General features: G+C 47.1%; 3 protein-coding genes across 3 annotated transcripts; all 3 read left to right on the top strand.

Moving 5' to 3' along the window:
- Positions 1 to 3847: 3847 nt before the first annotated feature.
- LOC311051519 (LETM1 domain-containing protein LETM2, mitochondrial-like) lies at positions 3848 to 5380 on the top strand (the record flags this gene model as incomplete). Its single annotated transcript, XM_084066097.1, has 1 exon — positions 3848 to 5380. One exon carries the CDS (start codon positions 3848 to 3850, stop codon positions 5378 to 5380), a length of 1533 nt encoding a protein of 510 aa, XP_083922223.1.
- A 929-nt stretch (positions 5381 to 6309) lies between these two features.
- LOC311051520 (G-rich sequence factor 1-like) lies at positions 6310 to 7730 on the top strand. The gene is given in 4 exon segments (XM_084066098.1): positions 6310 to 6463; positions 6466 to 6757; positions 6759 to 7295; positions 7431 to 7730. Coding segments are annotated over 4 exon segments (1119 nt in total). The 5' UTR covers positions 6310 to 6339; the 3' UTR covers positions 7597 to 7730.
- A 935-nt stretch (positions 7731 to 8665) lies between these two features.
- LOC311051321 (tRNA (adenine(58)-N(1))-methyltransferase non-catalytic subunit TRM6-like) lies at positions 8666 to 10069 on the top strand (the record flags this gene model as incomplete). The annotated part of the gene is made up of 1 exon (XM_084065872.1): positions 8666 to 10069. The coding sequence occupies one exon, from the start codon at positions 8666 to 8668 to the stop codon at positions 10067 to 10069; it is 1404 nt and encodes a 467-aa protein (XP_083921998.1).
- Positions 10070 to 11388: the final 1319 nt, after the last annotated feature.

An 11388-nucleotide genomic window follows, 5' to 3' on the forward strand; every position in this document is an offset into this window, starting at 1 on the left:
GTTAGAACATAAGAATTAGAACATTCCCAACATTCCCAACACAAGTCTTCTGGCGGAGAGTTGTGCTCCGAGGAGCACTTTTTCTAGTTCTTAATCATTTCACCCAAAATGCTTATAACAAATTATCACTATTAGCATAAAAATAACACTGTCTGTCAGTTATGTCAGTTATGAGATTTAAATAGGTTTAAATAGGATTAAACCTGACTAAACCAAACAATTTGATGATTTTCTACAGACTTAGGCCATGTTCTTTGGCCTAAGTCACAAAAACATATGACTTAGGCCAAAGAAATCGCCTATTTTGGCCTAAGTCACACTGGAGAGATAGGCCATTATACTAAAAGGGGAGGGAACAACATGTCATGAGGAGCTGACTTAGGCAAAAATATAATTTCCCTCAAAAAATGACTTAGGCCATTAGTTTAGCAAGGTGACGATATCTCAGATATAGTTTGCGATGCACATTTTGGTATTTGGAAGCGGGTGTGTCTGATAAAATGGAAATCTAAAAGATGAATCAAGCAACTTATAAACTGTCTAGAGTGCACACAAAAGCCTGAGTAGACATTAAAATGACCCCAAACATGTTTGAAAGTGAAATATCCCTTTAACCACTTTAACCCTGTACATCTGCAACTTCAAAATAACAGATCTATAAACTCACAAAACTTGGCATTGCAACACGTTGTGAGCTTGTAGATCGGCTATCTTGAAAAATGGTCATTATTTTTTCAAGATGCATTTCTTTCTAGATGCATTTGCCATTGCAGCGGGGCAATAGCATTTCACTATCCGGGGCAGTTCCTCGTTGACAGTAATGTTAAGTTATTTTCTTATCGTCTTTGTGAATAAATAAAGCTATGGATATGTGATGAACAAATTATGACCCAGCATTCGTTTTTGCCCTCGTGTTATCCAACTGTTTGGTCGGGGCCATGTCCGGAGGCAACAGGTGGAGGAACTCGTGTGGGTTTTCTAACAGCCCTGCCAGTCTGTCCTCTGCATCAGGGAGGTCCATCTTAAAAGGGGGGCGGACACTTCCTGGCAAGCAAATCTGTATTGCCGAAAACAGTCCTCCTCCTTTTCGGAATTTAGCTCTGTGTCATCATCATCATCATCAGCATCTCTCACCCCTGTGATGTCTCAATGTGATGTCACAGCGTGACATCATCAGTGACATCATCAGGACCATATAACCGACTGCATAATGTTGTCAGATCGTTAAGCCACCTTCCCAGCTCTCTCAACGGCCAACTCTTGGTAACCAACATTTCCCCAGTGTGATCGTTGTCAGCCCTCTCGTGGTTTCCTAATGTCGTGTTCCACGATCCTGTTACCCCATCTTTGGATTCAGTAAGGAGTACGTGTTTCTGCAAGTCTGCTTTTGCGTCCATCCACCTACGCTTGTGACAGCATATAGAATCCACTGTGGTGCTGGTTTAACAAATGTTACGCTGGACAGTGCATCAGAAAGGAGGACCAAAGAGATCCTACCATGCTGCTGTGGCAGTAGGCCACAAGGTGTACTCCTTTGGAGGGTTCCAGTGCAGTGCCAAGGAACCCTACATAGGTCAGATTGATGTGCATGTCTACAACACAGTGTCTTTGCACTGGGAGAAGTTGCCCCCAGTGACAACTGGAACAGGAGAACGTTCCTTTGAGGTTCCCTCCATGCGCTGGAGCCACACAGCTGTGCTGATAGAATATATCATCTACATCTGGGGAGGAGCGAATAATAAGATAGATTATGATGATGAAGCCTTCAACACGCTTTATGCATTTGATGTGGACACCCACTGATGGTTCAGGCCCAGTGTTTCTGGGGTTCCAGAGGCGAAGTTCGACCACTCAGCCTGTGTCTTGGGGAAGGCCATGTATATCTTTGGAGGATGTAACATGATGACTGTATCCAGGTACAGTGACATCTACAAGCTGGACACCACCACAATGGCCTGGTCTTTAATTCATACGAGAGGCAGGCCGGCACCTGATTCACTGTGATGACTGTGATGACTGTATTTGGGGGACAAGCAGACAAGGACCACTACAACAACATCAACGTGTTTGACACAGAGACCAACTGCTGGCTGGAAATACCTGATGCACAGCATCCAGAAGGACGTGAGGGTCATTCAGCCTTTGCTTACAAGGGAGAGCTGTACATATTTGGTGGTCACAACGGTCATGAGGACCCGAGCTTTGGAAACATGTGGAAATTAAATCCGGAGACATGCTCCTGGACGAAGGTGGAGCCCATGGGGAAAGACAAAGGCCCGTGTTGGATGTCTACGATGTGCTGTTGCATGGTGGGAGATCGTATCATCCTATTTGGAGGATACAGATACACACCTCATCCTCATGACCTGTATATCTTAGACTTAAATCCTAGTCTGGAGACATTATGCAAGGTAGCAGTTATTAAGTACGGTCTGGAGCACTCAGGACTCCCACACAACATCAAGTGGGAACTGCATAGAGAGAATAATGGATCTCCACAAATGGGCAGGGAGTATCTTTGACGTCTCCATATTTGGGCAAGGTATCAGCCCGATTTGGCAGTCGTCAACAACCGCCCATATGGGCATATATAGAGATTCCAGAACCACCAATGTTTCATCTAACAGCTGAGGTCAATGGCGGTCGGATTGGGCTGAAACCTTACCCAAATATGGAGAAATATGTCATATACATCATAGATGACTGACGTCATAGACTGACCATACTTTAAGCGCATTCACCTTTCTTTCTTTAAAAAAAAAAGTTTTTATTCCAATTTCTCCAATCATACTACTCAGACAGTACGTACAAAAAAAAAAAAAAAAACTTAAAACATAAGACAAAACACCATATAACAAAAGAAACAACAACTAGAAAAAGTGCTCCTCGGAGCACAACTCTCCGCTGTTGGGAATGTTGGGAATGTTCTATCTGTATAAGTGTCCTATCCGTCCTGTCTGTATAAGTGTCCTATCCCTCCTGTCTGTATAAGTGTCCTATCCGTCCTGTCTATGTAAGTGTCCTATCCGTCCTGTCTGTGTAAGTGTCCTATCCAATTGTTACAGTATCCGCCATTTCTCAACCATTTCGTGATTGTTCCTGTCTTACCTCACTCTTACCAGACTTGTGTTGGGAATGTTGGGAATGTTCTAATTCTTATGTTCTAACTGTCCTATCCATCCTGTCTGTATAGGTGTCCGATCCGTCCTGTCTGTATAAGTGTCCTATCCGTCTTGTCGGTGTGTCATATTTAGAAAGTGAAAACAATACTCTCCTGCGGAGAGTAATAACAAAAAACTGCACACTTAGATATTCTTTTATTTTACCATCTCAATGTTGCATTTATAGACTTATCGTGATAAATCTGCAAATCCCCATATATGAAGCACCCTGATGTTGTCAATATGACTTCATAGCACTGATGTCATAGACAGGCCTGGATTCCATATTTGGGCACGGCTGACACAGAACTCCATATACAGGCATAAAAAGACGTGAGGACTGAGGAGTAGGAGGAGACTGGCAACACGCACGCATGCTGTCACTCACTGCCCTTGAAGGTCTCATATTAATCAATGTGTGTTAGCTCACAAGTTTAGTTAGTTTACGTGTATGTAAAACGTGTCTTATCTCATCGATTTCAGTCAGGCGTTAATTCTCATCTTCTTGTGCTAACAACATGTCGCTGGTGTGTCGCAGCCAGACCCGTGACGCTTTGGAAGGGATCGCAGCCAACTGTCGAAAAAGGACTGGTTAAGGGAGTGGTTAAGGGAGTGTCCTCAGCGACGCTCGAAGATCATTTCTCTCCAGAGTACCAGGACCACCACGGAATATCTCTGCTATGGCAATGGCTTTGAGTGCCCGGGTGCTTGTTGCAGTCACGAGATCGAGAGGAGCACTACTACCGCAGATCACTGAGGATCTGCTGCTCTCTAAGAGAGACGTCTGTCCGTCTCTCTCTTCCAAAGCCTACCTAGCATACATAGAATGCACCAGCCATGTAACCTCCTCGTACCCAGCCAGGTTCTCCTGGCACCTCAGCCACCTCTACCACCCCTACCGCTGCCTCAAAACCCCCCACCACACCCACTGGGCTCCTCAGAGCCCCACCCTGCTAACCCGCTCGCTGCACAGCTCTACCGTTTGGTTCCACGATACGAAACCTTCGGGCGAACAGCCTCCTCAGCCTAAGCCTCCTCCTTCTCCCGAGGCTCTCAATCATCCTCCGGTGCAGGAGAGGGCGCTGGTGAGAGGGTCTCTGTATCGGAGGGTCGTGAACGAGCTGAAGCACTACTACCACGGATTTCGGCTCCTGGCCATCGACACCTGGGTGGCCGGGGCGATGGTGTGGCAGCTGCTGCAGGGAGAGGTTCTCACGCGCCGGGAGAGAAGGAGGCTGATGAGGACCTGCGCCGACCTCTTCCGTCTCGTGCCCTTCGTGCCCTTCATCATCGTCCCCTTCACGGGGTTCCTGCTCCCCGTCTTCATCAAGCTCTTCCCGGGCATGCTGCCCTCCACCTTCGAGACGGAGTTGGAGAAAGAGCGGAAGCAGACCAAGGCTCAGGCCGTGAAGCTGGAGCTGGCCCGGTTCCTCCAGGAGACCATCGGCGAGTTGGCCAGCAGGAACGGCAACGGCCACACGGGAACGGGCGAGACGGGCCGGTTCTCCACGCTGGTGCAGACGGCGCGGGACAAGGGCGAGCAGCCCGCCAGCGGGGACATTGTGGCGTTCTCCAAGCACTTCGAGGACGAGCTGACGCTGGAGCACCTGGAGCGCCCCCAGCTGGTGGCCATGTGCAGGCTGCTGGAGGTGCAGCCCATCGGCACTAACAACCTGCTGCGCTCCCGGCTGCTGGCGGAGCTGGCGTCCATCAAGGCGGACGACGAGGTGATCGCGGCGGAGGGCGGCGCCGCGGCCTTGGACACGTCAGAGCTACAGGCGGCGTGCCACCACCGCGGGATGCGCTCCCTGGCGCTCACCACCGAGCAGCTGCGCCGGCAGCTGCAGCAGTGGCTGGACCTGCACCTGAACGAGAACGTGCCTCCGTCCCTGCTGCTTTTCTCCAGGGCCATGTACCTGACGGAACTCAAACCTAAAGTCCCTGTCATCCCCCCTGTGCCCAAGCTGAAAAACTGTCACCCTCCTGCTGCGGCGAGTACGGAAGTGAGCAGCAGCACACCACCCTCGGCCTCTGCTGCTGCTGCTGACGTTTTGGCCGACCCCGCCCCGGTCGTCATAGACAGAGCGGGGGAGGAGGACATGAGGGACGTGGCTCCTTCCCTGTCGGACAACAAACCTCTGTCCCCTGCTGAGGTCCTTGTGGCCAAGGAGGCGACGGACGCAGCCCAGAAGAGCAAGATCAATTCCAACGGCATGTAAAGTGTGTACCAAAAGTAAAAGTACTAAAATGTTTGAAAATAGTATATCTACAAGCTCACAACGCGTCGCATTGCACCGCGTTTTGAACTTGTAGATCGGCTATTTTCAAATAACCTGAGTATAAAATAGGGCTGAAGTGGTTAATTTATATTTTAAATTCAAGTGGTTAATTTATGTTTTACATTTTTACATTTTAAACAAAATGGGTTGGCCGGCAATCGGTTTAAAAAGCTTTTTATTGAACAATACGGAAGATACGGGTACTTAGACCCGGGCACTTTAACTTGTAACATCCGTGGCCGGGGGGGTCATTTCTTTATATTTAAAATGTATGTATATACGTAAAATGTATATATAATATATTTCAAAAAACAGGAACAAGTAGCGCCATGACTGTCATGGTATGACAGTAATGTAGGCTAGGTCATTGCTGTGAGAGGCAATAATGCAGCCAATACACAATGACGATTGCGCAACACAGCGGGAAGCTGTGGGGTGCTAGACCAGCGCCGGTCGGGGAATATAAATAAATAGACCACTCGATCGCAATAGTGTTCTCCCAATAGTGGGGGGACATTCAGGCCCTTCTGACCCCCCCTCCATTTCTATCTCTGGGACACCAATTTATATTGTAAAATCGATGTTGATTTTACTCTGAGAGTGTAGCCTACACATGGACCGGGTCCATTTGGTTCCATGGTCTCATATTAATCAATGTTAGCTCACAAGTTTAGTTAGTTTACGTGTATGTAAAACGTGTCTTATCTTATTGCTTTCAGTCAGGCGTTAATTCTCATCTTCTTGTGCTAACAACATGTCTGGTAACAGTAAATCTTTATTGTTTCTATTGATGGTGTGTCACAGCCAGACCCGTGACGTTTTGGAAGGGATCAAGTGTGTTGACAGTCAGATCATGTGAATTCATTCACCACCATCAGCACCGTAAATGGATCTCCTCCATGACTCCATCACTGCAGAGCCTCTCTGCACTGTCTGCATTGAGAATAACTCAACACAGCCTTTGTACCAAGGCTGGGACACCCATTGAAGATTACTACTCACCATTGCCAGACTACACCCTCATCCAGAACCAGAGAAAACGGATGTGTTCATTGTTCAGGCCAAAGGGCTCCCGTGGACCTGCACAGCTGAAGATCTCCTGCAGTTTTTCTCTGAATGTAGGATTCGTGATGGGGCGAAGGGGATCCATCTTACTGTGAACGGCCAGGGGAAGCCAAACGGGCAGGCCTTCCTTGAGATGGAGAATGAGGAGGATGTGAGGAAAGCCTTGGAGAAGCACAGAAAGTATCTTGGTCCAAGTTATGTTGACGTTTTTGAGGTGACAAACATACATGCAGAGGCTATTCTAAAGAAGCAACCAATCCATTTACCAGTCAGGGGTGGTACGACTTCGACGGCTTCCCTTCAATTCCACAGAGCATGATATCATGCTGTTCTTTGCAGGACTGGATACTGTGAACGGTGGGATCACCCTTGTCCTAGACCTAGATCATAGAGGGAGAAACACAGGGCAGGCATTTGTGAATTTTGTCTCTCAGGACCATGCCAACGATGCCCTCCAGAAGGACAGGGATCTCATAGGTAACAGATACACTGAGGTGTTCACAAGCAGTGACAGGGAGAGTAATTTATATTTGATAACAGCTGAGCAGCCCTCTCAAGCCCGCTCTCGCCCATCCCCAGGAAAGAGTGAGCCGAATAGGCAACTCTATCAAGAGAGCTATCACCCATCCCCAGGAAAGACTGACCTTGGTAGGCAGCCACACCCCAAGACCAGATCCTATTATAGCTCTGCAATGTTGATTCATTATGTACATAATATGAGAGGCCTCCCCTTCAAAGCCACGGCACACAACATTGTTCAGTTCTTCTATCCATTAGCTCTAACCAAGGGGTGCATTTCTCCTTTCCGACATGTCGCCTTTCCGACGTTGACGAACCCTATACCTAACCCTAACCCTAACCGCACGCGGAAGCCACTAGTCGGAGTGGTGAGATGTCGGAATGGAGAGTGAACACCCTAACGAAGATCCTTATTGAATATGGCCCAAGATGGAAGACAAAGTGGGGAAGCTGATGTGTACTTTTCATGCCACGAGGACGCAATCTCAGCCATGTCCAGAGACAAGGCCCTTATGGGAGAGCGATACATTGAGTTGTTTCTGAACTCCGTTCAGAAGACTCATGAAGGGTGAATATGAAAGGACATATCCCCAACAACTGCACGACAAGACCACTGTATAGTAATTCCTATTGCCTGACAAGAATTGGATATTTAACAATAAACATTCCTGTGTCAAAACAAATGGGCTACATTTCTCAATCTTAATAGTACAGTGTTGTTTCTCACTGCTTGGAAATGTTTTATGTAGGCCTACAGTCATACCCGCATTACCCGGACATACATTTTGTATGTCTGACACGTGACAGACATACAGATACAGAGATCTCCACATATGGGCATACAAGGGACACTGACGGGTGGGGGTATAATGGGTCCTCTGACAACGGGTACAACGAGTATTGCATCATATAAATTTCTCATAGTACTTACACATTATGTCTTTGCAGTCACCGCGGTAATGTCCCTATTCCCACCACAGTCACGCTAATATGTCCGTCATTTTCGTTCGTGCCATGTACATCCCAAAGAAAACATTACTACCCACGCTATCGTCTTACCATCTATAAACAACAATTCTGCGGGAACAAAAGTGAGGTTGCCAGATTCTGTGAGGGAAAACAAGCAACGCCACGCTAGATGGGAGGCCCGTGCAGATACAATATAACTCATACAATTGCTGTATTTGGTCTCCCTGCACTTCTATTGATCCTGACCCAATCCTGTTTCACGTTTGAAACGAAGGTCAAAATTGCATTTCTCTCCAGAGCAAGCCAGTGGTAGATCAGTGGTAAAGATGTCAGCACTTGTGCAGAGGACCGGGGTTCAAATCTGGGGCAAAACAGGATATTTGCATAAAGCTTTAAAGTACTAGTGGTTTGGGAGTTGGCACTGGCAATCCAACTGTTATGCCCACATATGGAGATCTCAGTATCTGTCAGTCCTTGTCCCTTTTATGCCCATATATGAAGATCCCTATGATGTCATCAGCATATGCCCATATATGGACATGCTGATATGCTCATATATGGAGATGGCTGAGTCATAGTGACATGAGCGTGACTTCAGAGATCCGCCCGCCCACCGGCCTGTCCAATTCTAATATAGGAAGGATAATACGTTGGATAGATATCATCATTATCATGGCAGACGACGATGAGTCCCAGTACAGGATGAAAGCGGGAGACTACGTTGTGTTGAAACGTGGAGATATCTTCAAAGCTGTCCAGATTCAGCCAAAGAAGAAAGTAGATTTTGAGAAGCAGTCGTTCTTCCTGGATAAGGCGGTGGGAGAGTTCTACAGCACAACGTTTGAGATTGATTCTGGAGGCAATCTGCAACCACAGAAACCCAAGAATACAGAGAGCTCCACGGATGCAAAGGAGGCCGGCACGGACAATCGAAACATTGTGGATGATGGGAAATCCCAGAAACTCACACAGGATGACATTGAGATGCTCAAAGAGCAAGGTTTGAAGGGACAGGAAATCGTCCAGCAGCTCATAGAGAACAGCACAACGTTCAGAGACAAGACCAAGTTTGCACAGAACAAATACATTAACAAGAAAAAGAAGAAGTATGAGAATAACGTCACAATAGTAAAACCTTCCTGTCGTATCCTGGCCATGATGTACCATGGCAGAGAACCAGGGAAGAAGAAATGCCACCTGCGGTATGACACCTTAGCCCAGATGTTGGCCCTAGGGAACATACACGCTCGCAGCAAAGTCCTGGTGTTCGAGACGTGCGCTGGTCTGGTGCTTGGAGCCGTTATGGAGAGAATGGGAGGTTATGGTTCAGTGGTCCAAATGTATCCAGACGGAGGCCCGGTTCGAGCAGGTATGGAGAGTTTTGGCTTCCCTGCTCACTTCCACGACATGCTGCATGAGTTTCCCATCTGCCATGTCAACGCTCTGCTGGCAGGCACCTTGGACACTGCTGCCAAGGACACCAATAATGATGCCAGCCAGTCTATCAGAGAGGAACTGAACCAGCCTGTTCCAGAACAGCAGGGTAGTTCAGCGGAGCAGAACATGGAGACAAACTCTAGTGCTGACCCAGCACTGGACAAGGAGAGTGAGGAACGGGAAAAACGCAAGGAAATCGAAGCCCAGGAAAGGAGGGTGAAGATGGAGGAGAAGAGGAAGAAGCTAGCGTCTGTTGCTGCTCTGTTGGAGGGGAGAGACGCAGACGGGTTGATCATTGCCAGTCGGTTCCACCCGAGTTCAGTTCTACTGGGACTCCTGAAGTTCCTCGCTCCCTCCAGGCCATTTGTGGTTTACTCCCAATACAAAGAGCCTCTCATCGAGTGTTACAATAAACTCAAGGAACAAGGAGGCACTGTCTGCCTCAAGCTCACCGATTCCTGGCTCAGACATTACCAGGTATTGGAGAACAGAACTCATCCCGTGCTGCAGATGAGCGGTGGCGGAGGCTACCTTCTCTCAGGAACAACCGTTGCCACGGCAAAACCCAAGCCTGCATGCCCACAGAAGGCAGGGGAACCGGCGCCAAAGAGACTCAAATTGACAGAGACCGAGGGATAAACAAAAACACGACTCCCAGACATGAGTGACATGTAAAGGAGTGTTTCCAGTAGCCCCGAGCGAATGGTGCCCTGCAGGATGGAGCCTCGCTTTTCAGCTGAACTGATTTGCCATTTCTCGGAGGCGGGGGTGGACTATGTGTCCAGTTAGCGCTCCATCAGAATAGCCCCGCCGTCCCTGTCTTGTATTCTCAGATCAGTGCAGATGAAGGCCTGAGGGGTGAAGCGCACTGTATGCCTGTGTGAATTATCAGAGGACGTATTGTTTGTGTTGCGCAATGAGCCGTTAAATGGGTCGCAACCTTCTTGGTTGGTTGCTTTAAGTTGTTGACAATTTTTTGGGGGGTGTGAATCCTCTCCCATCTTTTAGGTTTTATGTTTTTTATTTCCAAGCAGATAAGTGCCATGTAGAATACAAATATCATTAAAATATCAATAAAATCATTAACTGACGCATCTTTACAATATTGCTTACATCTGCATTCTTCACAGAATAAAATGCACTTACTCAGTAATTTAAAAAATATATATATAAAAAAAAGAAGAAAAAAAAGAAGAAATGCACGCAGCCTACCCATCAGACCACTTAACACTCCAGCCTGTTAGGTGATCAGATGGGTGAGCCGCAAACACTTTAAAGAGTTTTCAAGTGGGCCCTGATCTAGAAAAGGTGGAGAACCACAGACCTCATCAGGCCTCTCCTGCCAGGACAGACTCTGAGCTCCATCTGTGCTAAGGCTGCGTCCTCGGTACACTACATTAACAATTAACCCTGTGAACCTTAGCGGCCATATTCTGGGGGTGCCCATTCGGCGAAAGTACTGTAGATCTACAAGCTGTTGTGTGTGAGCTTGTAGATTGGCTATTTTTGCCGAAGGGTGTAGAGGAAAAAAAGGAACAGACCACGTAGTGATTCCTGTGGGACTCTGGTCAACTTGAGTGGTTAAAGGTGTAGTGAAATGAAAAATATGTTTTTCACACTTTTAGAGCATATCCGTGGTCATCATATGGGCATACCTACCAATAGATGCAAAAAAAAATGAAAAAAAAACATTTTTGTGTATTTTTACATCTAAAGTCCCTAAAAAGCCAATCTTAATTACTTCCTGTAAACGAAAACGTGCTGCGTGATGACATAACACAGCCTTCATGAAAATAAATGAATCTTGATTATATGCACCTGTTTGATTCCCATTCCTGCATGTTCTTCACACACAGCTGATTTTAATTACAGAGATACTCCGTTTTGAAACTCATTGAAGATGAGTGTATTACTCATTTTAAACTTCATCTGCACACTAAAATATGTATCTGAAAACA

This window comes from Gymnoscopelus microlampas, assembly GCF_963454915.1.
Source record: "Gymnoscopelus microlampas genome assembly, chromosome: 9".
In the NCBI taxonomy this organism is placed as follows: Eukaryota; Metazoa; Chordata; class Actinopteri; order Myctophiformes; family Myctophidae; genus Gymnoscopelus; species Gymnoscopelus microlampas.